This window comes from Sciurus carolinensis, chromosome 16, assembly GCF_902686445.1.
Source record: "Sciurus carolinensis chromosome 16, mSciCar1.2, whole genome shotgun sequence".
Taxonomy (NCBI): domain Eukaryota; kingdom Metazoa; phylum Chordata; class Mammalia; order Rodentia; family Sciuridae; genus Sciurus; species Sciurus carolinensis.
Genome location: NC_062228.1, coordinates 9,027,481 through 9,053,550, shown reverse-complemented (window position 1 = coordinate 9,053,550; position 26,070 = coordinate 9,027,481). Strand labels below are relative to the sequence as shown.

The following is a 26,070-nucleotide window of genomic DNA, read 5'->3' as shown; positions in this document are numbered from 1 at the left end:
CCATAACCCTTCACCATCAACAACTAAAGAAAAAATTTAAAAAAATAATAATAAGCCTCAGAGTTATATTCGAAAGTGATGTGGATCACTGCTATAGCAACATGAGGTTAAGAGAATAATTCTATAAAATGGGCCCACGCTGCTGACCCCCACATGATTTCTTTTCCAAGAAGGAAACTACCTGCAGTCCTGCCTGGCCTGGTGGACAGGATATGTCACATTCCTCAGCAGACTACCTGTTCACTGCAGAAGAAATAGACCTGAAATAATGTTGATAAGAGGAAACCAAGTTATGATGAAGGAGGAGACTTTTGTGACCAGATCCTGAAACTCTGGAAGCTAAGGGTAATTCCTCCTAACCATAAAATCTGTGAGAATGGATGGCTAAGAATCCTATTAGAACCAGTCAGCATGGGCCAAGGTGACCTAGAGTTGCCATGACACTGGGGACTTGAAACTCTGATGTCATCATGCAGTCAGTCAAAAGTCTAGAGGTGGATCTGGGCAGGACTTTCTGGAAACTTCTCTGAAATCCCCAATAAAACTGGAGTGTAGGAGAAGCACATTGTCCTCTCCTTTCTGAAAGGACCCACTCTCCCTTGAGAGTGTCCCTTTTCCCTGTCTCTTCAATAAATTCATTCCTCTTACTCTGATATGTCTAATGTGGCTGAAATCTTCCTGACTTGATCGCAAGAATCAGGGTTTGAAGAGAGGATCTTCAAGGTGCCTCAGTTTCTTGGAAGTCCCCAACTCTGAGACACTAACACTGGGTTCCTGCCCTTCTTTCTTCAATCAGAGCCAGGCTCTGCTGAACTCTCTCTCCAAGGACTTCTCTTCCTCTGAGCCTCTCCTTCTTTCTAGGATGATCACTTCTGCTCTAGCCCATCAAAATCCTTCATTCTTCAAAGTCCGGTAGAAACGTTTCTTCATTTCAGTATTCAGGTAACAAATACGCATGGATCGCCTGAGTGCTGAGGCTGGAGCTGCTGGAAAAAGAGATGCTTGTGATCCTAGGGGCTTGGGAGGCTGAGGCAGGAGGATCATGAGTTTGAGACCCTGTCTTAAAATATAAAGAGGGCTGGGGATGTGGTTCAGTGGTAAAGTGCCCCTGGGTTCAGTCCCCAGTAACTCCCCAACCCCGAGCCCTCCAAAAAAGAGACAAAGGAGAAAGTATACTCCCAAGACGAGTAAGCAGGTCATTCTGCTCATCACCGGTAAACAGCGGTATCAGTAACATCATTAGCAGGAGCTAATGGAGCGACCCTGGATTTCAGCAAGCAGAGAGAGCAGATGGAGTAAGCAAGCACAAGGGTTTATTGAACAAAACCAAAGGACAGTCCAGAGACTGGACCAGTCCGAGCAGCTGTGGCCCCAGGGATTTGGGTTCAGTGTGTTTTTATGTCCTCATCTGGTGGTTTAATTCCTCCCTTGTCCTTAGGTGACCCGATTGGCAGACAAGTGGTCAGCCAAGTGGACTGCCAAGTGGTCTGCCAAGTTGACAAGTGGATTGTCAACTCTGATGGAAGGGCACATGCCCTACCCAGCATTCCCTAGGAAAGGCAATGGGTGTAAGAAAAATGCGGCTCAGCTCGGGTCCCAAGGCAACTCAGACCCTTAAATCCGGGGGAGCAGGCACTCTGGGTGCCTGGTCTAAGTTGCGATTCAGCAACAGCACCCAAAAGCCACTCTGGACACGGGAACTCACATCAGAGATTTTATTAGGTGGATGACTAGAGTGTCCACTCAGGGCTGGAAAGAAAGGAAGAGAGAGAGAATGATGCAGGAACTTCTCCTAAATATTGGAATTCCGCGGGCTAACAGGGACCAATAACGGAGAAGGAGACTTACAGGCTGACTGATGAACAGCTATCTAGCATGTTCACAGACTGACAAACTAGGTTGTAAGTTGGGAGGAGGGGAAATATACTGCAGTGTAAAGGGCAGGGGAGCAGCTTTATATTATAACGGGAGGTCAAAACCACATGCTAATGATGTTACTGATACCGCTGTTTACCAGTGATGAGTTTTGCTCCTTCTAATGTTGAAGATTGAACTTTAGAGAAGCACGCCAAGGCAAGCATATTAAGCAGGTTTTATTTAAAGGTAATAATATAGATTTCTCCCAGCAGGAAGAAGGGGGCCATGGCTGATGTTCTAAAGTCCCAAGAAGTGTGCTCACCCTACATCTTTTATAGATTAAAGTCTCTTTTGTTCTCCAGTTCTCTCCCCCCTTATCTCTCCTTCCTGCCTACATGACTAGGTTTTGCATTAAGTGAGAAACCATGGGCAGGGGGAGGGCCAGGTGATTCAGGCAGATAAGGGCCCAGGGGGCACCAATTAGCAGCTCCTTGCTTACAGTCCTTGATAAAGGCAGGTAAATTTGGTAATCAATGGGCTCCGGAGATCCTTGACATTCCATTCTCCCAGGGCAGTCTCCAACTTCCAGAGGCAGGTGGCTTTCATGGCCTCCATTTCCTCGATTTGACCCGAACCCCTATTTCTACACTAACTACCTGTCCTTAATTCTGGCTTCATCACCATGGCATTTAATTTGCCAGAGGTTACCTTTGGACATACTGCAGCTCAGCGTGCTCATCCAGGGGACCAGTTGGGACAGGTGTGACTGAGTGGGTATGTGGCTGCCACACAGAACCCATGGCTCTACAGCAACCAGGGATAGCCTCCTGTCACCTGGTCTTGGGACCCCTCCTCTTGGCCTACCCCCAGCTTCCTTCTCCCTTCCTGTGGCCTTGCTCCTGCCCCTAGAATTGAGCCCTTAATCTCCACCCCCTCCTGTCCACCTGCCACCTGTCAGTATGTCATTGATTATTATATCCAACACATTTCTAGTGCTCGAGAGCCACCTGAGGTTACTGGCTGTCACAGCAGCACAGATGTAGACCATTTCTATCACTGCAGAAAGTTCTTCCTGGACGGTGCTGCTGGAAATACTATCCTTTACCATCAGACCCTTGAAAGGACTCTGGGACGACCCACATTCTCATCTGGCTTCCCCTGTGCTGGCTTTGCTCCCCAGCAAGACTATTTTGTGGCCACTCTAAGACAGTCCCAGGACAAATATGAAGCCAGAGGCCACTACCCCGCTCAAAGCGTCCATCCATCTGCCTGTCTGCCCACCAGTGGTGTTTAGTATCAGTTACACCAGTAGTGGCAGATCATCAGAGGGATTCCCGTGAGCACAGCACAGGTGGCCTGCGTGGTCCTTGCTGAGATGGCAGAGCACGGGTTCCATGAAGCACCAAGCTACCTCAGCAGCAGAGTCTGGAGTTAGGGAGAAATATCAGTTACCCGTGAAGGCCAGAGTCTAACCAGGGTTCCAGGTAGGCAGACCCAAGGCCAAAGGGAAACCACAGGAAGGCGGATTCCCTGTGGAGCAGAGTCTGTTTCTTCCACAGACACTGAGCTGCTACCCACATGCACTGGAAAATCTTAAGCCAATTTCACAACTAATTTTCATGTTAATGGAAAGCAGACTGCTCCTCATTGTGAGGCGCAGTCACGCAGAGATGTGCCTCCTAGGCTGAGCCTTCATTTAGATTACAAATGTCCCAGCTTAGTCGTCACTGGTAATTAAACCTCCTTGATTGTTCTATTACACAAAGATTACATGACAGTAAAGGATTCAAACATAACTAATCTTTATCTCATTCCTAAAGGTGCGTGGAAATGAGAACCAACGTGAAAAACATTTGAATGATGCTTACCCGTGAGTGTGTGTCAGCCTTTGGCAGGCCCGGCTCATGGAGACCCAGAGATTGAAGGCATCTTAATATGCAAGCATATATCTGTTTTATTCTTTCGCCATGAAAATTAAACCTGGATGAAAAACAGCATCCATGAAATCTCATTTACGGCAGAAATAGATTGCCAGCATTTATATTTTATAACCCAAGGCAGTTCCAGAAGCATTTTTCCTATAATTCCTGCAAAATCTTTGATTCCTAATCCATACCTATTGCCAGAAATCAAAGACCGAGTTTCAGGCTTACATTTTGCCTGCTAATTTCTGCTCTTTTAATTCATTTATTTTCTCAGACTTAGATTCCATTTCCAAGACTTAAAGTAGAGACTGCATCAGAATCATCAAAGGGTTTGGTTGTAAATGCAGCTGCTCAGAGTCCCATCCCTGAGGCTGTGGCCAAAGTGCCTGTGTTGAGTCAGCCCCAGAAGATTCTTGTATAGATGCTTTGACACTAAAGCCCTATGGGCAAGGGCCAGTTGTCACCGGTCTCTGCCTTTCCAACATCCAACCGGATGCCCAGCCAGAAACGGCAATCAGGAAGCACGCTGAACCAAACTCGAAGTTCTTTCCTTTTTAACAGGGATCTTTAAAACAACACAAAACAAAACACAAAGGCCACATTATGCAGAAATCTGTTGCTCCAGCCCACTTGCTACAAGACAATCCTGTCAACATCCTCAGCGCCTCTCTGAGGTGACATGCCCATGTTGTCAGCTCCCAAGACCAGAAAGGAAGATGGTTCCCACGCTACCAGGAATGGTACCTCCTGGCTCTTGGTGGCTGTTCTATCTTCTTCCCTCTAGGGTTGCCAATCACCAAGTATCAGAAGGAGATGGTCTTATCATCTGTGGAACTCTTAAACCACTGTCTTATCTCCCTACATCAGAATCACCCAGAAGCTTGCTTCAAAACGCCATGTTCCTGGGTGAATTTCCACCTGCAAGGTGGGGTTTGGAGCACTGGGTTGTGTAGACAACACCCCATCCCCAGATGATTTTGACACTAAAGACCCCTGAACTACTTGTAGAGAAATTCCTATTTAACTGTCTTTGAAAATGTCCCTCTACTTTCTCTCTTTTGGGGTGGGGTGGGGGCGGGAACTGTGCCTCCTGGACTGTCCTATATTTAGAAGGTGGTGGCATATAAGGTGTGAGGTGAGCTGGCATGAGTAAGAGGGGAAAGTCCCAAAAATTGAGGGAGGGAATGGAGGAAACACATTTTTCTTTTCTTCTTTTTAATTTAATTTTTATATATTTATTGTGGTACTGGGGATAGACCCCAGGGCCTGATCCATGCTAGGAAAGCACTCTACCACTTAGCAACATCTCCAGTCCTTTGAGGCGGGGTCTCACTAAGTTGCCCAAACTGGCCTTAAACTTGCAATCCTGCTGTCTCCAGTTCCAGAGAAGCTCACATTTTTTGAGCATTATTTTCCCAGGAACATTAATCTCTTCAGATCCTGTTGCCTACACCCAGGCAAAGGTAACTTCACTCCTGAGAGGACCCAAGTCCCCTTTCCTAGAGTATGGCCTTTACCTGACATTATGGCTCATTGTGAATTGTAGCTTTCTTCCCCAGACAGCATCTGCTCCTCTGGCTAGTTGGTGTTTAATCTCTCCATCACCCAGGCCACACTGTCAGGTATTGCTCAAATTCAGGATGCAGGGGAAGGTCTGCAGACAAGGCCCACCGACCCTGGTGCCGGGGATCTGCTTCTTGAGAGGCCTGCATCAAGGAGTGTTGGCTTTGCAGGCAGCGTGGCCTGCTTAGAACACTACTTCTCCTCATCACAACCTCCAGAATGGCATTATTACCAACGGATCTATGCAAAGCACAGAAGTCATGTCTCCTAAGATACTGCCAGTTTACCTGGAAGCTCTGTTGTCTTGTAGGTGCAGACTCACAGGCAGTCTATCTAGATCCATTTCTCATTGCCATTCCCCTGTGTCATGGCTTCCCGTCTCATGGAAGCCACGAAAGCTAATTTTACAGCAGTATTTCTCCAACGTGAAAGAAGGAGCCATGCATATAGCCTTGGCCACCCTGAGGCATCTGGGGGCTGTATTTTGCATTAGGGGCATCCAAACCCCTTCAACACTCTGACTTTCTAGTGCTGGGAATGGAGGCTTTTCAGAAAGCTTAACAGCATTCTTTTTTTTTTTTTTCCTGGTTCCTGAGCCCAGACTTTCAGAAGAGCCCCCAGTTGCCTTCAGTGTCTCCCACTGCCAATCTATTTTCTACCCCGCTGCCACAGAGGTCTTCCTACAACCCAGATTTCTTCTTCCTTTTCCTTTAGGAAGAAGGTAGGTCTCCATCTTGCTGTAGCTTTCTAGGCCTTTTCATCTACTTCCAAGGCTCCCCTTGGTAAGACACTTGTTTTGTTCCAGCCACGCTGTACAACCTGCCCCTGAGAACAGGACTCCCCGAACCCATCCAGGCTTGGCTTCCGGTGTTCCCTGCTCTTAGACTGCTTGCTGTCTTTCCGGACTTGGTCTCTTCAAATTCCACCTACTCCTCAAATCTCATACCCCAAGTCCCAGGTGTAGATCACTGAATGGGATCCATACCTGGCTCCATTATTTACTCGCTGTGTGACTATGGGAAAGGTACTCAGCACTCTGAGCCTTAGTTTGTTCATCTTCAAAAATGAGGACAGATGCTTGAAGAAGAGAGGACCAAATCCCCAGACAAGAGCTTTCACCCTCCAATTCAATCCTCTGAACCAGTGTCCCCACCCTTCTCACCCAGAACCAAGAACACACTGAATTATCAGAGCTGAGTGAGTGTTATCACTTCCGAGGCCTCATGCCTGGCACTTAGGACTATGCAACGCAGCCTGGATGAGGGGTTAGTTTACCTCTGTCTCCTTCACAGTCAGACCATTTCAGCATGAACCCGACTTGACCTGGAGCTGGGCAACCTTAAGCATGGTACTTTTTAGTTTCTAATCTGGAAAGGAAGGGTGGTAATATCTCTACAAAGACCGCCCCTACGCCGCCGGGCTGCTCAGAGGACTCACTGGGCTAATGTAGGTGAAGTCCACGCTCAGTATCTTCAGGCGGTCAAGAACTTTTACTTTGGACTCTTCCCCAGCCTCCGTCAGGACTGCCCGGGAAACCTCGGAATGCTGGTTCAGCGGTTTCGCAGGAGTTGGGAACTGTGGCTAATTGTCTCCTGATCCAGGGCTGCAGTGTGACTTTCACGGGTCCTAAGCAATTTCGTTCTTGTGGACACCTTTCACTTAAAATAATAATACATGAATTTAACTTATGACTGCCTTGGTATAAAGGTGAATATGATCCTGGCTGCATTCATTCTTAAATGTTGTTTATTATTCTGCTCATTTTCTTCTTCCTGATGCTAAAAAAAAAAAAAAAAGACAGTTAAAACACTGGCTCCAGACACTAAGGCACAAATCCTGATGCATATGTCAGGATCCTCTCACCTCACCAGCACTGTCTTCATTTTTTTAAAGCGTTTTTGCAATTGTCAGTGTCAAGCTTTCTCTCTGGCCTCTCGCTTTTCAAATAGAAGCTGCTCTGAAAAGATCAGGAAGAAGAACCTGCCTAGAACCCTGCTAGCCCCGCCTCCGAACTAGCCCCGCCCCGCCCCTGGCCGCAGGTCCCGCCCAGTCCGCCTCAGAACCCAGATCTAGCCCCGCCTCTTCCGCAAGCCCCGCCCCGAAGCCAGCCCAGGGGCCCGGGACGCTCTGCGCATGCGAGGCCGGCGGATCCCCGCCCCAGTCCCCAATTGGAAACAAACCTTCTGCAGGACGATGTCCGGGCGTCGTCAGCTTCAGGAGACCGTCAGGTAAACCCCTCCCGGCCACTGGCACCAGCGCCGGCCTAGCCAGCCTTGATCACCCCGGGCGCCGCCGAGGCCTTTAGCTGGGGCGGAGTTTGCGGCTTCCGGAGCCCGGGACCGGTGTCCTTGTTGTCTGGGCGGCGCGCACAGCCCCAGGACTTTCCACCTTCTCTCCAGGAGCTGAGCCCTCAGCCCGCGTGGTTCACACACGCGCGGGGTTGCTCCCGGGCGGTGGGAACAGAGCGCTTTCCCCTTCGCAGCCGGTTTCTCTCCGTTTCCGCGTCTCCGCAACTGGATGGACCTCAGGACCTCTGATGACCGCCTCGTCCCCTGATGGCTTTTCCCTTAGTGACCTTGGGTCTTGCATTTACATAACCTCGCTGAACCTGGACATGCTCCGGTTCTCACCTGCCCGGCTGCTGCAAGGATTCTGTGAAAAAAAAAGCATGGGAAGCGTGCACTGGGAGCCCTGCCCCAAACTGCTCTTGGTGTTTTGATCATTATTCAAGGGCCAGCCCTACAGTGGACAGACATGTTTTTGCAGACTTTTACTTCCCCTGGTTCCAATGGTCAAGTCTGGGGGCTTCTTAAAAGCTGCCCTTGGGAGGGCCTTCTCCCACTCCAGACTGCCAGTTTCCTTTTCTGGACAGAGGCCTGTTTACATGGGCACACTCTGAAGTCCTTTGCCAGTGATTGTTTTCAGGACATGGGTCGTTTTAGAAATCTGACCACATTTAGTGAGCACCCTGCCACATAAAAAGAAGCATAAGATTGCAAATATCTGCAAACAACTTTTTATCTGATGATGGGGACATTTATGACACTGGTCACCAATCATTGAGCAGCAACTGAGTGCCAGCCTCAGTACATGATGGTCATTTAATCCTCATAAGTACACTCAAGCATGTCACAGATGATAGTAAGACTCAGAGAAGTCATTCCTGTACCCTCCTTAAACTAGTTCTGGCAAACTTAAACATCTGATGTAATACAGCCTTCCTACAGAAAATTAAAGCCAATGTGTTCATTTTCTTTGTTATGGCATAATAAAGTGCAGCTAACCAAGTGGATTAAAACAACAATTTATTCTCTGGTTCTTAAGTCTGGAAGTTCAAAATCAAGGTGTTGACAGAGCCACACTCCCTCTGAAATCTCTAGGGTATACCTCCTTGCCTTTTCCAGCACCTGGTGGCTTCTGGCATTCCTTGGCTTGTGGCAGCATCTTTCCAGTCCTTGTGTCTGTCTTTACAGGCCTTCTTCCCTGTGTGCATCTATCTCTCTGTCATCTCTTCCTTACCAGTTATAAAGACACCAGCGTGATTTTATATCAAGACTCTTAGCTAGTTACATTGGCAAAGAAACTATTTCTGAATAAAGTCATATTCTGAGTGCATATGAATTCGGGGGGAGAGGCATTCCACCCACTAAATAAACTAGCAATCAAATACATCAAAAAGACCTGTCAAAAGAACCCAAACAAATCCACATGAAAAGGGCACCATTTGTGATTTTATTCAAACTCTTGCTCATTATCAGGTGATGGTTCTCAAAATATATTCCCCCATTCTGTCTGGGAGTTTGATAAAATGCTAATTCTCAGGCCTCATTACAAAGTTACTGAGTTATCAGGAGTAGGCCCAGTGGCTTGTGGTAGGTGATTCTGTGGCGGCTCAGGTTGGGAAGTACCATTATAAGACATAAGCGTCTGGCACCTTGACATAAGGACCAGGAAAGAAAAAGTGGTCTAACCTTATAATGACCTTTTTTTTTTTTTTTTTTTTTAAAGCAAACTCATCTTGTCCAAATATAATTTTGAGTTTCAGGGTTCAACTTCTGCATTATTGGTAAAAAACAGTTTACCATTCTTTAATTTTAGATTTAATTTAGATTTTCAAAATAAACTCATGTACTTAACTCTGTGCTTAGTAGTTTTTTTACTTCATTCAATTGTACCAAAAGTAATGCTATTAAATACTAGTATTTCTGCCATGCTGTTGACAAATACCCTGAGACTCAGAAATGCTAAACTCAAAGACACACAAAAGCAGAAACATAGGCAGCACTAAGAACTCTCTGCATAACTGGTTACTGAAACGTCTGATTTGTTTCCATTTCAGAAACAATTTGATAGACGATGCTAAAGCCCGCTTGAAAAAGCTTGATGTTGGGACCAAATATGATCACTTATCATGTCACAAATACTCCATCCTTTTACCATTGTTGGCTAAGGAAAGGAAACTTCACCTGCTATTCACCCGCCGGTCAGAGAAGGTAAGTAGACAAGAGGCTGTTGCCATGACGTCTCAGGGTGGCATTAAATTTTGTGACATGTGCACAGTTTGATGCCATGATTCTCCAGTGAACTCTCAAAATTGTAGTGTGGAAAGGTACAAGAAGTCACGGGATGGCATGGCATTTGTGGGAGGGGGAGGTTTTGGAAAGAAAACTTAGGAATTTAGCCAGCATTTAATTTAAAACATTTCTAGACTAGTGTTACTTAGTCGTGGTGCGTTGACAGTGTGGACTATATAACTCCACTGTGGAGCTATCCTGTGCACCCTGGAGGTCAGGAAAGATCCTTGGCCTCTGCTCTCTTGATGCCAATAGGACATGCACACCTTTGTGATGGCCATAACTATCTCCAGACCTTGCCTGCCACCCTGGAAGGGATGTGGGAGAAGGGCAAAATGACCCTCTCCAAGAGCCACTCTTTAGACTCAACTCACCCCAGCGATGATGTTAAAGACTGGAACATGCAAGTTAGCAGACTGGACCCTAAATCAGCTGGCCCCACCCAGTGCGGGCTCCCTCCTGGCCAATGGTGTGACTTTGTCCTAGTTCCTTACCCTCTCTGTGCTTCACTCTCTTCACTGTAGAATGAGGACATCTTTTTTTTTTTTTTTTTTTTCCGTACTGGAGATTGAACCCAGAGGTCTTTAATCACTGAGCCACATCCACAGCCCTTTTCTTAAAAATATTTTATTTAGAGACAAGGTGTCACTGAGTTGCTTAGGGCCTCGCTAAGTTGCTGAGCCTAGCATTGAACTCATGATCCTCCTGCCTCTGCCGCTGGGATTACAGTCATGCGCCACTGCACCTGGCTGAGGATGACATATTAAGGCTTCCTTTGTGGGACTGCTGTGAGGATTTCACAGGGTAACAATTGCAAAGCACCTAAAACAGTACCGGCACCTGGCAGAATTTCATATCATCGACTGTCATCATGAGTGGCAGGCATGGCCTGAAACTGAAGACAAATGATTTCACTTGAAAGGAGGATTGGACTAGGAATAGGGGTTCAGGCTCACCCCTGCCACCCCTGGGTGCGGTCCCCCTCCCTTGGTGTTGGGGGAGGAAGAATTGGGGAAATGATAATTTCAGGGTTATCCAAGTACAAAAAGAAAGGGACCATAATATAACTTGGCTTTTTAAACGGGATAATGGGAAGTATCTTGTTGGAAAAGAAAGCAGAACTGAGGAGTCTACTGCACATCTGTGGACTTGGGAAGGAGACACATGTGGATTCTTTCTGGTCTGGGCCAGGTGTTAATGCCACACACACACATGGCAATGAAAATCCAGGTTCCTGAGGGACAGGCTTCGCTGGGGATCTGTTCCCAGCTCTGCCAGTAAGCACAGGCCTAGCACTTAAATATATTGTTTGAATTATCAGACAGACAATAAGGTAAAAATCTAGGTAATACCAAACCCTGAAACTGGTGGGTCTCAGGTCTCCTTTTGCATTCAGAGCAGCTTTGCCGTTGTGTGTGAGCCCAGGGCAAGCCCTTCAAACACTCTCGCGCGCACACACACACACACACACACACACACACATTTTCAAGTCCTCTCTGCTGATAAATCGGGAGCACAGCAGGTATGGCTACAGGCCACCTCCTCATGCATGCTCTCATCCAGTTTGGTTCTAGGAGCAGGGAAAGGAGGGCCGGTGGGCGTGGTCCTACCATGTGACCTTTCTCCACCCCTGCAAGAGGTCGTGGAATGCACAAGAAATAGACCTAGGTTACAGCACCTCTAAGAAAGTACCTTATGGTCAGCACATTCAACTCCAAGGCAGCTGGTGACAGGGCACACTAAAATCTGTATTCTAAAACTAAAACGAAAGGTCTATGTCAGTCACAACATTTGTATGGATAAAGTAATGCTGTCCTAATACTCACTCCTTCTCAGGACCCTTAGAGCGACAGTGAGGCTGCTGTGGGGAGCCCATGGCAAATTGGCAAATAAGATCAGGCTGCAGCGGCTCCAGAATTCATTTTGTTTTTTTATGTGGACCTGATTTTAAATGTATGTTTAAAGCATCTCAAAAAAGATGTCAGAGCATACCAGTTCAACTCAAGTGGCTTGTACGTCTATTCCAATTAACAGGAAATAAAGACGGTTTTGGATCCATGCTAGCTGTACTCTTAAGAAAATGTTAGGCTGTTGTGAAGAATCCACATGCTTTTCTAAAGCTGACTCTTCACGAACTATCTTTGCTAAAAAGGACTCTCAGTACAGAAGCTCTCAATCTTGATTTTCTTCTGTAATCCTATAAAAGTTTTATTAAACAAAACCTTATTAAGTTCTACTCAGAAGCCAGCTAAAGTTTCAGCCTAATTTCCTAAGACTTCAGTCTGTGTTTTGTCCTTGGGTTTTCTCTTGCCTATTTCAAGCCCCAGAGATCTGGGAAGGAGGGTGGGGAGGGGAGAGTGCAGTGCAGAGTCCCGAAGCCCTGAAGCATTGGAGGATTGGAGGTCGGTGCTGGCTGAGCCATGGGAAGGCAAGCCGGTGCTGCCCTGGCAACTGTTGCCCAGGCTCTGAGAGGAGTCAGTTAGCCAGGGTGCACCTGGAATAGGAGAAGGTGGGAACAGCTGGCAGCAGCCATGAGGGAGCTCTTCTGGGGCGAGAGCTGGGCAAACAGCCCTCTCTCCTTTCCTACCCAAACTGCCCTCTGGGCAGTTTGCAGTCTCCTTTTAGGGATGAGTCCTGGGCTAGGAACTGCCCCAAGCTGCTGGCCGAGTGGGAGGGCACACATCCAAGTCCGGGGGACCAATGATCAGAGGCCCCTTCCCCATCCTCCAGGAGGAAGTCTCCTGGGAGCCCAGCTGTGTGACTCCAGGGAGCCCGGGAGCTCCAGCAGTGAACACCTGAGAGGGAATGTCTTGTCCAGACAGCCTGATCGGGCTTACAGTCAGATTCAAGTAGATTTCATTTCAATATGTGAATCTTGGGGACACAGGCATTCGGGCCGCAGCAGGCATCTAGGTTGTTCTTAGGCAGTCATGTCAGCCCCATTGCTAAAAATGCCGACGTGAGCACCTGATGGAGCTCCTAAACGTCAAGAGCTGACTCCAGGGGCTCACCATGAAGCAGTTAGCACAGGCGGGGCCCTGTTCCACAGGCTTCCACCATGTCTCTCGAACCACAGTCAGTCCCCGCCCTTGGCACACAGTTGAGATGAGGCCTTGAGTCTTGCTGAGCCAGGTCTCACCAACTGTTCAGTGGAGAGGACACTGGGTGCTTCATGGGGTGGGCGAAAGGGAAATTAGGGTCAGCTTGCTGGGAAGTTTGGTCCTGCAGAAGAGAGGAGGGTGGAGGGACTATGCGTCTCCACCCCTGCTCAGGACGTGAGAGTAATCATATGAGACAGATGAGGAAGGGGGAAACATTTAGGATGCCACAGATGGAGACATACTCTCTCCTCAGATTCTCCTAAAGTGAGGAAGGGATGGAATCAGGGATGGGGTGGTAGGGGGCAACACAGGGACATGAGAGACCCCTATTCTTTTACAAGATGCACAGAGAGGCTGACCCAGGTCTCTGCTAATGGCTCCAGGGACCATATTTTCTGTATTTCCGGTAAACTCTTAATGCATTTAAGGCATGCTGATTAAAAACCCAGGCGCTAGAATTAAACCTTGATTTGTATTCCAACTCATTGTGTGAACTCAGTCAGGTTGTGGAACCTCTTTGAGCCTTAGTTGTCCTGTTTGTCCATCCATGAACAGATGGGTAGACAAACTGTAATGTATGTGGACAGTCGTGACGCCGAGGGAGAGACAGCAAAGCTCACGTATGACTCCATTCTCACGGAATGTCCCCATGGTGGAAACCCAGAGGCAGACAGTGGGTGGGCGGGGTGGGAAGGAATCACCTCTTAACAGGTATGAACTTTCTTTTGGAGGTGATGACAGTATTCTGAAATTAGATAGCAGGGGTGAGTGTACAACACTGCAAATATATTAAGTATCACTGAGCTGTTCACTTTTAATGCTTAATTTTATATTATGTGAAGTTCACCTTATTAAAAATACTTTTAAGGACTGAGGTTGTGGCTCAGTGGTAGAGCGCTTGCCTAGCATATGTGAGGCACTGTGTTTGATCCTCAGCACCACATAAAAATAAGGGTCCATCAACAACTCAAAAAAAAATGTTTAAGAACTACTTTTAAAAAAGAGTGGTTTATAGAACTGAGGACCCAGGAAGGAAAGTCTCATGAAGCAACATACCTGACACACAATAAATGCTCAGTAAAGGACTCGGCAAAGTGCTCTGTGAGTAATTTTCCCTTTATAAAATTCGAGTTTCTTTCAGCCTTTTCTCCATCAATGTCAATCTGTCTGTGTAGGTGGTATCTTTTGGGAACAGGTAGAGAAAAATTAGGTATGAGGGAAGGTGTTTAGAATTTTTTTCTTTGTTTAAGGATTCAAAGAAAAACTTCCTATTTATTTTGTCTGCCACCTAATGCCCCCCCACCCCCTCCCGGGCAGAAGCTGGGCAGCATCTGCCGAGTGAGTAAATGCTGCCGCCGAGGGATTCACGTGCTGTACCTCTGTCCTTCCAATGCTCAGCTGAGAAGGTCACCTGGAGAAGTCTGCTTCCCTGGAGGAAAGAGGGATCCCACGGACCTGGATGACGTAGGCACAGCTCTCCGGGAAGCCCAGGAGGAAGTGGGGCTGTGTCCTCATCAAGTGGAGGTCGTCTGCCGCCTGGTGCCTTATCTGCTCGATGTAAGGGTCTCCATCACCCTCCTGAGCCACCCAGGGGGTCTGCCATCTCAGGATCCCACACTCCCCCAAGTATGAGCCCCAAGGAGTGCTGCCCAAGAGTTCAGAGACTGGGTTCTTGGGTGGACTTTGTCATTTGTGAGCTCAGTAGCCATAGGCCAACCCCTTTTTCCTCACCCGGAAATGAAAGGATAGAGCTACATCAGTGAGTTTCAGACCAGGTGCTGTGGAACCCTCAAGTTGCTTCAGAATTATTTTATTAACATTCAATTCTTATTTTCTTTTCTCCAGAATACATTTATTTGGAGAATTTGCTTGAAAACACACACACACACACACACACTGCAGTGTGCTGTGTAGCAGATATCCCCGTGGAAACCAGGGCATTACCTTTACCCTATGGGTACTTGTTTTTGTGAGTACAGTGGAATACTCAGCTGTTGAAAAACTGCTCTTTGTAACTGTATTCTGTGTGTATCAGGATCTCCTTGGTAGTATAAACTAAACAGCATAGACAAAAACTAAAGGAATTCTGAGGCTGATACAGCCAAACCTGATTTGCTATGAACTCACCACAACTACCTCATTGTACTTAGGGACTTTAGAGCAGAGTCAATGTAAATATTAATTTGGATAGCAGAGTTATTTTATCAGTATAAATGTTATAATTAATCCTTTTAGTTTTATGATTGAACTAATCCTAACAGGGGAGTAGGATTTCTTTTCAGGGTGATACCAACATTATAAAGATAGTAGAGTGAATTCTTGTGTACCCCACACCCAGAGTCTCCTGGGGTTGACATCTTACATCACTGTGGGACATCTGCCACTACTAAAGTATCGGTGTCAGTACATTATTGCTAACTAAAGTCCATGTGTCATTTGCTGTTTGCAATTTTTTCCTACCGCCATCTTCCATCCTGCCCTGGGTCTCCTCTGAGATGCCACACTGTATTTGGTCTTCATGTCTCCTATGTCTTCTGGTCCTTGACAGTTTCTCAGACTTATGACCAACAGTTTTAAGGTGAACTGGTCAAGTATTTTTGTAGACATTCTGATATTTTTCTCATGGTTGAACTGGAGTCATGGTGGGGGAGGATGCTGCAGAGGTCAAGTGCCCTCACCCCAGGATAACAGAGGTAGCTATAAGTTTTTTGGATTTGATATATTGAGCTTCCAGGTGTATTTTTATTTCAAAGAATTGGCCCATTCTGCCTCACCACAAAAAGCCAGTGGCTTCAGTTGGCTTTTGTTTTCCATTTGGCTTGCAGTCTTGGTGGGGGTAATGTTGTGAAGGTCAGATTCTGAGACATTCTCTTAACTGAGCCCATTTGAAAAACAGGAAGGTTGTCACTCAGGAGAGGTTTAGACAGGAAAAAGCTCATGACTGCCCAGTAGCTGCATGCACAGTATCGTGTGCGTATGTGGGGGAATAACACCGGATTAGATAAAAGAACGTGTAAATTACTCCCTCTCCAGTTGTGTCCCCTCCTTTCTTCCTTCCTTCTTTTCTTTTTCAGTAGTGTTTTCTACTGGGAACTCTTTAGTTGGGGGATTTCTGCAAATCCCCCAGCACATTTTAGGGATTTGTTTCAGAACGCTATTGACACACTGAAACGTAATGTTTAAAAGTTCCCCAAGTGAGAGCAACCCCATTCCTCGGTCCTCAGGAGCTACGGGGTTTGCATGAGAGGCGGCAGTGTTCACTCCTCAGGAGGCAGTGGGCTTTAGTAGTGGCTCACATCATGGAAGTCTCCATGGATGGCCAGCTGGCCTTTCTTTGGGCCTGTGGCGAGGTGGTACACCAAGGCAGGGCTTGCTTCCTGGCAGCAGGGGAGCGAACAGAGGAAGGCAGAAGAGACTGAGAGCCCACAACCCGCTTCAGCACCCCCAATGACCTAACTTCCCCTTAAAGTTCTGCCTCCCCCAAGTAGTGCCAGTGGCCAGGGCCCAAGCCTTCAACACAGGCCTCTGGGACTCATTGCAGACCCAATGAGCACAGGACTATGTTGAGTCTTCAGGGGACTTCTAAAATGACACCATTGAGAAATTAGGGTGAACAGAGGCTCTGAAGAAAGGGGTTGCTGGGCTGGTCGGTGCGAACTTGCAAGCTGTACCAGGAGAAGCCCCACATAGTGATCACTCATAAGCATAATCGGTTCAGAGGCCTTTCTGCTTGTTTGTTCTGGTACCAGGGATTGAACCCAGGGGTGCTCTACCACTGAGCCACATCCCCAGCTCTTTTTTATATTTCATTTAGAGACAGAGTCTCACCAAATTGCTCAGGACCTCACTAAGTTGCTGATCCTGGCTTGGAACTCAAATCCTCCTGCCTTATCCTCCCGAGCCACTGGGATTATAAGCATGCATCCCCGTGCTCCTGGCTCAGTGTTCTTAAGCTGGAGTGATCTGGAGCCCCCCACCCCAGGGACCTTTGGCAATGACTGAAGATGTCTTGGGGAGTCACAGCTGGAGTGGGTGCTGCTGGCTTGTCCCCTGCCTCCTACTGTAACTCTCCCAGGCAAGTCATGGCCCTTTGGACCTCTTACCAGCTCCTACACCCAACTCAGCCCTGGCCTCAAAATTCCCAAGAGGACAGAGCATCTTCAATCAAGCAGAACTCATATTTGCAAGCACTTGTAAATAGAAATCCCCCCATGATATAAACATGTACATTATGAAAAATAATTTAAATGTCATTATATGTATATGAGGTATATAATATATATAATTTTTCCATAAATGAAAATATGCTGCAACCAATATTTCACTTTTCTGTTGATGAGAGAAAATACCTCATCTTTACCGTGAGGGAAAGGTATTTATACATTCTCTGTTGCATAGTATTCTAGCATATGGCTGTAACCACAGTTTATCTAAAGTAAATATCCATGAACTGAAGATTGACAACTCCAACGTAGAGACTGAGGCTGTTGCAAATAATACTTCTACTTCAGTCATGAATCTTTTCCTGCCGAGAGGAATTTATACTGCAGATACACTCACACACGCACAGTTCTGAGACCATAGAGACGGTGTTTTTGTAATATTGTCACGTGACTATTCCACATGGAGCGTACCAGTTTTCATACCAGCTTATGCTCAGACACATAATGTCTTCAGTCATCTCATAGATGCCACCTCAGGTAGGGCAGACACTCCCCTGTTCCATGAGGGATCTAAGTTTGCTTCTGGAGCAAATTCTTCCCCCTTCACTACCCACCTTTGTAACTGGTGTCTTTGGCTTATACTCTTACCTTACATAGAAGTGGCAAAGAGTTTGACGTTTGAAACAATATCACTGCACTTGTTAATTTGTGTATTTTGCTTTCTGCTTTTAGAAAGATACATTGGTAACCCCAGTGGTGGGCTTTGTAGACCACAGCTTCCAGCCCCAGCCTAACCCTGACGAAGTCAAAGACGTGTTCCTGGTGCCTCTGGACTACTTCCTGCATCCACAGGTCCACTCCCAGAAGTACGTCACGCACTTTGGCCATGGTTTTGTTTTCCATTGCTTTGAGTACACAAGTCCCGAAGATGGTGTGACCTACCTGATCCGGGGGATGACTGCAAAGCTTGCTATACTGGTTGCCTTAGTTATTTTGGGGAAAAAACCTACCTTTGAGATAGAATTTAATCTTGATGATGTCATAGCATCTTGTGAAAAGGCCTTCCTTCGTAAACATGCTACGAGCAAGCTGTGACTCATGAGATCCAAAACCAAAACTACCCAGAGGTCTCGGTGGTGAGCTTATGCACAAAGCATCAGTAACACCAGGTACGGGGATCCAATAGGTGTGGACGTTTTTCCTGCATAGGAAGGTAAAAATCTTGCCTTTTTTCCCAGTTGATTTCTATTATATGGCAGAGCAGAAGTCTTCCAAAAGTAGAAAAGTGTATTTACAGTGTTATATAATTTCCCCCACAATATGCTAATGCTTTCCACTCGCTTAAGAAAGAGGATCTGCCACATAATAAGCACCTGATCAATATGCGGCCATGTGGCATTTATCTTCTGTGTAAGGCAGTGTCCTTTTGAGTCTGTTGTTAGGTGTGACTGAAGCTTCTGACGGCCATCGGCACCTGCCCGTCCTCTCCTCCACGGCAGGCACCCCAGGTGGCAGCAGCAGTCCCCAGGATCCCTGCCTTTAAGTGGGCCTTGGGATTTTGTCGAGGCCAGGAGGATGGAGGTGGACGTTGACCTTGCAGGTCGTCTCCAGCGTAATTGACAAGCCGTTTTCCCCAGGTTCACTCTTTCTCCTCCACGAGCTGCTCTGTGGGCTTCTCTGCAACCCAGTCTGGACCACGTAGATGAGGAAAACTCCAGGGGCAATGGCAGAACTAAAAGATGATCAGAGCTCGGCTCTTCAGTGGCTCTTGGGAGCGAAGTGCTCTTCCAACCCAGGCCGTTCCTTGGGATGTGTTACAGGAGAGAAGACTAAAATTCTGTCATCTCTCTGCCACTGGAATGGGGTCCCTTTTTCATATGCTTGCTGTAACACTAAGTATTATTCTGTAAGTCTTGAATTTGGCTAGGTGGACATTTGCCAAAGCTTGCGGTGTTTGTTGCCAACAGCACTTGGCACTCCAGTCTGACTCCTGGTATGGAGGTTCTGTGATGTGCATATACAATGCCTGGCGGGCCTGGGTGCAGCATCAGCCAAAGGAAATGGGGAAACTTGAGAAGCCCGTACGCCTACTGATGGGGAGAGGGAACCATCTACATCTCATGATGATGAGGACAGAAAAACCCTGATTTCAAACCCAGGCCCCAAAGTGAAAGTCGGAAAGACAGACATTCCGAATGGAGTGCCTTGAGCTCTCCTCTGCTGTGGGCCTCTCCGCAAGCCGTGCTTTGCCGTCGGCAGGACCGCCTTTGCTTAACCCTGACGCTGACGGTGCTGCGCGAGGGCAGAGAGCCCAGCGAGTAAAGCCACATCACCATGTCTGACCGGCAGAGTCACACCTTGCTGAGGGTTATTTAATTTTTAGAAAGCCAAAGCATTTTTAAGTAAGACTTCACTGTTGCTGAAACTGCGATGCCCACGCTCAGTCCATCAATCTGCCCTGCAGCTGCCCATAGCTGCTGAGTTTTTATTTTCTGAAAGTTGGCAGAGGCAAACACCCATTCCCCTGCTCTATACCCATAAATGTTTAAACGGCACAAATCTGGCTGCAGCTTTGAAAGATGGTGGGTTGTCACCCCCATTAATGTTCTGTAACCAGCCCTTCCTGAACAGCCCAAACTGTTTCTGAACGATTGCTGAGGCATTTGCAAATGTGTATTTACAGTCTGACAGTGGCATAATTGCTGGGTGGATGGCTGACCTCTCTGGCAACACAGAAAGCCACCCTTCCAAACTGTTTATTTACATGAACTGCACAGACCTGCCTGGTTTCTGAGAGGTGGCTCAGTGACGTCTGCAGTCTGAGCGACGCCTGCAGGGCTGGACACTTAGCAGCGGAGGCATTATCTCCCCTCTTTCTTTTTAGTAGTGTGTTTTACGACATCTGTGTTCAAAGCTTTAATGAAACAACAAATCTAGATCAAATGAAAGGAGAAGTTACGTGCAAGGTGCAGATCTCAGGGAGTCTACAAAGCCACTGAGCAAATCAGCCCTAAGGACAGCAGTGGAAGCAAATGCAGCTACTACCTCAAAACCAAGAGGTCACAGACCTTCTTTTTGCATCCTGCCATTGTCTGTTAGAATTGCTGGATCAGACAGAAGAGCCACGGAAACTCAGTGAATTCGTTGCCTTAGTCCCCAGTTCCTTGGAAAAGACTCCCTCTGGCTTACCGTGGGTCACCTGGCCAGTTTCCAGTAACCTGGGAGGCCTTTCAAGGGTGAGGGTCACTGTGTGCTAGTCAGACAACTCAAAGCATCTTCTTCTAGTCCCCAGTTTTGTAATGGATCCTGTGATCCAGATCCTCAGCTCTCTCGGCAGCCCCAGAGTGTTGGTAAAGAAGTAGAGCCCTGAGCCTGGAATCAGTATGCTTAGGTGTGAGAACTAGCTCCGGCATCTTCTGTTCTGTGACCTTAAGCAAGCTGTCCATCCTCTGTAGGCCTGCATTTCCTCTTTGGTAACTTGTAGAAATGAACTTTCTCTCTGGGACTGTCAGGGGATTCAGTGAGTTAACCCATGTGATGCTTTCACTTAAAGCACTGCCAAGTGCTCAGAACAGTGCTTGGGAAGTAAGAAGGGTAATTTCCTGTTACCTCCTAATTATGGTATTATTGTAACTCTATCACAACTGCATCATTTTCCCACTAGGGGTTCTAGAACTTTCTCAGGTTACAGAGCCCTTGACATCTCAGTAATTTTTTTAGGGCACATCAAGGTCAAAAGAGACACCTAACAATTTTGTTTATTATATAGTTAAATCCAAATAACTTAATCAATGTTTATCTCCTACTAACCTGTAAGCCATTTGAAAAGATGCAGAGAAAGGAAAATATTGTTTTCGTTTCAGTCTTAACCACGATTGCTTACTGATGGGTGTGTGCATCTGCTGGGCTTAGAAGTAAATACGAGAGTCAATAAAAGCAGTCAGATGATAGGATAAGTCACAAAAAGAGGAACCCTAACTCAGATTTGGGACACAGGGAAAACATCCGGGAAGAGCCAGTGTCTGAACTGAGCCAGACACTGAGAGAGAACCACCCAAGTGAGTGAACGAGGAGAGACCACCCAAGTGAGTGGGTGGTGGTGCGAGGATGGGACCAGCATGTCCGGAGCTCCTGTTCTGTGCCCAGTCCTTCCCTGGATTCCGTTTCACCCTCGCACCAGCTCTCTGTAGTGAGGACTGTTGCTCTTATTTTCAGCTAGGATGATTGAAAGTTCAGAGAGGTTGAATATTTGCTCATGGTCACACAGTTTGTAAATGGCAGCACCAACATTGGAACCCAAATTGCGAGTTTCAAAGCCCGTGCTCTCTCTACCCCACCCACTTACTCCGAGTGACACAGGATGGGAGGCTGAGTTCCCCCTTCCCTGGCATTGCCTCACGGGAGGGAAGGCAGTGGGGAGTTGGTCAAGTGCACTGGGTGCAGAGTTTATTTTGCCTTCATCGTTTCCTCCAGCCATTCATCTGGCACTGTGTACAGCAAAAAGAGCAATTAGCCAGGATGATCTTAATTAAAATGGAACATAGCAATTAATAAATGAAGTGCTGGCCTACTTGCTAATTTACCAACTCAGTCATGCCACCGGATCTCAGTTAAAGATCCGATGGGGAGCCATCCCTCCACCGCCCAGGCAGATGATTCAGTTCAGCTCGAGTTGCGTTGTTTCCCTGTCTCAGTTGGTTTCTTGAGAAGAACACAAGATCCTGATGAAACTGCTGAGGGATCGTCACACAGTCCAGCTGTCCTAGTTGTGACCTCCTGTGGCCCCCACTGGGGGCTGAGCGAATGTTCCTTTCAGAATTCCTGATCCCCATCCCACCCCGTCCAGGCACCTTCCTGTGCCGTCTCACTGCTGAGCATGGCCCATCCTCTACGCTCACGTCTTCAGCCACATGTCACTTGTACCACGGACACTACTCCCTTGATCCTTTGCACATCTGTAGCATGCCTGTGTATCCTGGGCTTGTCCAGTCTGACCCTGGAAGGGACAGACCCTCAGCCTGACTTCCCCTGGCCTCAGGTGAGTGGATCAGGGATCCATGACTGAGCCAAAGGTAGCCCTTAATGTGGTGACCAGTAATCTGTGACTTGTTTGGTCTTACAGAACTGCCCTAAGTCTGTAAGATTTTCCAGAGACTTGGACTTATGCTGGAAGATAACACATCCTTGGGAAAGACTTGAGCCCAGGAAGTCAAGGTCCAATAATTGGCGGAATCCTGTCTTTACTCTGAGCGTTAGTTGCCACGAGAGAAGAAATATTCCCGAAGCAACATAAAGATCCTTTTTCAAGTTCGCATACTCCAAGTCTGTAGATTTTCATTTTATAGCTGTGGACGTGGCTTGAGGTTTCCTTGACTGTGACTCTCCTCTTTTCATTTTGCTCCCTCAGGCCTCTATTCCCTACTTTGTCAGGTCAACAGTGGCTTTTATGTTATTTTTCTTAACACTTATAATCAATGGGAAACTTACAAGTTTTCCTCTGATTATTTTCTTCTCACTTAATGCCTGTCTGTTTCCGTACCCTGGGCTCTTTTTATCTTTCTTCCAGCCTTGAACTTGTCTCCTGAATCTGCCACGTTTCATGGATCCCAAAAGGCGTTCCGAGAAGTGGCCTGCATTTTTCTTTCTGACTATAAATCTCTGACCTGCCATCAGGCTAAACGACGTATTGAAGATGGTGGGAACTTATTTGCTCAAACTCTTAACCTGTTGTAAACGTGAATCAGTGCATCTTAGTGAATTGAATAATGGCCCCCCAAAGACACATCCAGACCCTAACCTCAGTGCTGGTGAATGTGACCTTATTTGAAAATAGGGTCTTTGCAGATGTGGTTAAGGATTTTTAGATGAGATCGTCCTGGATTTGGAATGGGCCCTAAATTCAATGACAGACATCTTTATAAATGGGAGGAGAGGGAGGTTTGAGACACAGCTGTAGAGACAGCAGGGAAGGGGCCATGGAAGACAGGCAGGGGTTAGAGATGCTGTCCCAAGTCAAGGGACAACAGGAGCCACCATAAGCTGGAAGGGGCAGGAAGGACATCCCCTAGAGCCTCTGGTGGGAGCATGGCCCTGCCGACAGCTCTTTTCTGACTCCTGCCTCGGGAACAGCGAGATGATGTGTTTCTGTTGTTTTCAGCCACCAGTGTTGTGGTCAGGTGATCCTAGGACCCTGCTCACCTCCCTTCTGAAGCAGGACCTCCTCTTGAGGTGCACAGCTTTCCCCTCAGCCTCAGGTCACATGGAAACAGGCCAGTGTGGACCGTCCAGGGATTGGCACCCAGCCTGAAGTCAGCTGATCAGGTTTATCCCCTCAGAAATCCCCTGGGGTTTAGGACCAAGTGGCACCAGAGTCTGTCTGCCCGCTGTCGGGAAGGGAGCAGAAGTAGGTTTCTGTGGGTCACCATTTGCCCTGGGAAGCAGATATCACTGCCCAGAGTGGAACATCCAGGGAGTCCTCAGCGTGTCCTGTGGGCACTAAGTCCTGAGTGTTTTCATTGTCTCCATGGAACGCGCCAGGCTGTAGAACACAGTCTCTAACATGCAAGCTTAGGGTTTCTGAACTGTCCTCCGAAAGTGTCCTAACACCACAGTGCTCACCTTTACCTTCCTTAACCTCCCTCCTTCCCTCTTCTCATACCCTGTCATACTCTGGGACCTTTAATTCCATTCTTTATTCACTGAGAGTAGATCTACATGTGTAGAAGTTTCTGGAAGCACTGTGGTGTGGCAGGGAAGGCTGTGAAGACAGAAAACCCAGGGCTAGAATTCTGCCATCATGACCGGCTGTGTGATCCATGGAGCTGATCAGGCCATACAGAAAGAAAACAGGACAAATGGACATGTGCATTTTGACCTCTCGTGAGAGGCTGGCCTGGTCCACAAGGAAGAGAGCCTGGTGGGCAGCCCCGCGCCTGCCACGTGTGGAAGCGGGGGTCCTTCGCTAGATGAGGGAGCAGGAGAAGCGGTTCCCACCTGCTTGGCTCTTCTCACCCTGTCCCTCTGCCGTCATCCCTGGGTCTCTTCCATAGGTTCCATGGGAAGCAAAGGGGAGCCCTGGAGACCCAAGTTGGCATCCCATGTCTTTCTTAAGCTACACGTCACTGCCGTGTCTTTTTCTGAAGTAAGCAGGTCAATGTCTGAATCAAAACCCCTGATTATCCTTAAACCTGGGTAGCTTTTGGGTCTGGGCTAACCCACAAGAATGGCTTTCAAGCTGTGCTTTCCAATATGGCAGCCACCAGACGTGTACCTGCTGGTCCCCGCGACGTGGTGAGTCTGATTCGAGATTTTATAGAATACACAGCAGCCGTCAGAGACTCAGCACTCGCTACATGTTGAAATGATAACATCATGGGGATGTTGGTTAAATAAAATATAGTGTTAAAATTAATTTATCTTGTTTCTTTTTATTTTCCTGAATATAGGTACTAGAAAATTCAAAGTCACATGTAACAAATGGCTTGTGGTATGTTTCCACTGGTGAATGGTGCTCTAGACTCATCTATGGCCTGGACACCACAGAAGCAGTGGTCATGTCACTTAGGACCAAGATTATCGTTCGCGTGCACACACACACACCCCCCAATTCTTGGTCTCCCATGTTTACATGCTGGCCACCTCCTCCTCTGATAGATCTTTGGGTGTCCTCACTAGTGAGCCTCTTTGCTTGGCTGCAAGTCCCATGAAGACAGGAGCTGTACCTTGTTGGCATTCTCACAGATAGCGTCTGTCATGGAGCATGTTCCAGTGTCTCTTACCTCCGTGGCTCAACCCCAAAATCTGAGTTGTGGTTGACACTCTATTGTAGCTCTTGCCCCTTAGGTGGTGGTCAGTGCCCCCCGCTCACCCCTAGGACCTCACCCTTGCTAGGAGCTCCAGGCTGCTTCTAGCAACCAGTACTTGCATCTCTGTTCCTGAAGGACTTTTCTAAATTCATGACCGGAAGCTGGAAGTGCCAGAGAATTAATGTCCCCATATTGACAAATGACTGATGGGTTTGGTATTTCAATATACCAGCTTCTTCTTATCCCATGGTGGGATAATGCCAAGCCATGGGCTCTGCACGCACTTTTAAACTCAATTAAACTCCAGTTGCCTGCTGTGGGAGCTGGCTTAATACCTCTCTTTATTGACTGACCGGCCTTGCTTCTCTCATTTCCCCACTCCCATACATTCCAAATAAACTACTTGTTTCTTGGTTCACCCAAGCAAAGACACTCCTGTATCTAATCTGTCACCAAATCCTACTGAGTTGACCTCCGATCTGCCAGCTCTGGTTCTGTCTGCTAACTGATGCTCTGCACCGTCTCTCCCCGCAGTAGTTCTTTTTTTCAACACGTAGGATCATTTTGTTTGAGACACCCAAATGTATTTTCATTGTTTTCTGTAGGAAAGACTGCTGGAGTTTACAAGGCCTGTGTTCTGGCTCCTGTCTGCCTCTCTAGCTGTGTGCTTACCATGTGACCCTCCCTACTTATCCACTCCTCCAACACGGACCTTGGTTCTGTCACCAATACCCCAGGACACTTGCACAAGCTGATCCCTCAATCTGCAACGATTTCACATTTCCCTTTGCTTTATTAACTCTTATTTGTCATTCAGAAGCCTCCTTTGGCACCTTAACTAAGTCAGTTCCCCTGGTTATGAACCTTCTTGGTACCATGAGCCTCTTCTTCATAACCTGAACAGTACGGTGTCTCTGATTCTCAGATTACTGCCCATCTATTCCTCCAGATTCCAGGCTTCATAATGGCAGAATCAAATCTCAATCTGAGTCCATCATTGTACTCTAAGCACTTGATACAATGCTTGGTAAATAGTAGATACTCAAAACATGTTAGTTAAATGAAAAAACACAATTAAATAA

General features: G+C 47.2%; 1 protein-coding gene and 1 long non-coding RNA gene across 3 annotated transcripts; one reads left to right on the top strand and one right to left on the bottom strand.

Moving 5' to 3' along the window:
- LOC124967099 (uncharacterized) lies at positions 1 to 7,899 on the bottom strand. The gene is made up of 5 exons (XR_007105461.1): positions 7,526 to 7,899; positions 7,209 to 7,302; positions 6,783 to 7,123; positions 3,726 to 3,837; positions 1 to 983 (listed from the first exon to the last, which is right to left on the bottom strand). It is a non-coding gene; the product is annotated as an uncharacterized LOC124967099 (long non-coding RNA).
- On the top strand, positions 7,444 to 24,578 carry Nudt7 (nudix hydrolase 7). Of its 2 annotated transcripts, XM_047529122.1 has the most exons (5): positions 7,444 to 7,573; positions 9,685 to 9,838; positions 14,419 to 14,577; positions 17,916 to 18,049; positions 22,750 to 24,578. In XM_047529122.1, the coding sequence occupies exons 1-5, from the start codon at positions 7,479 to 7,481 to the stop codon at positions 22,766 to 22,768; spliced, it is 561 nt and encodes a 186-aa protein (XP_047385078.1). In that variant the 5' UTR covers positions 7,444 to 7,478; the 3' UTR covers positions 22,769 to 24,578. The 2 variants fall into 2 exon arrangements, with proteins under 2 accessions (XP_047385078.1, XP_047385077.1); XM_047529121.1 differs by lacking the exon at positions 22,750 to 24,578 and having other exon boundaries at positions 17,916 to 21,213.
- The last annotated feature ends 1,492 nt before the right edge of the window (positions 24,579 to 26,070 follow it).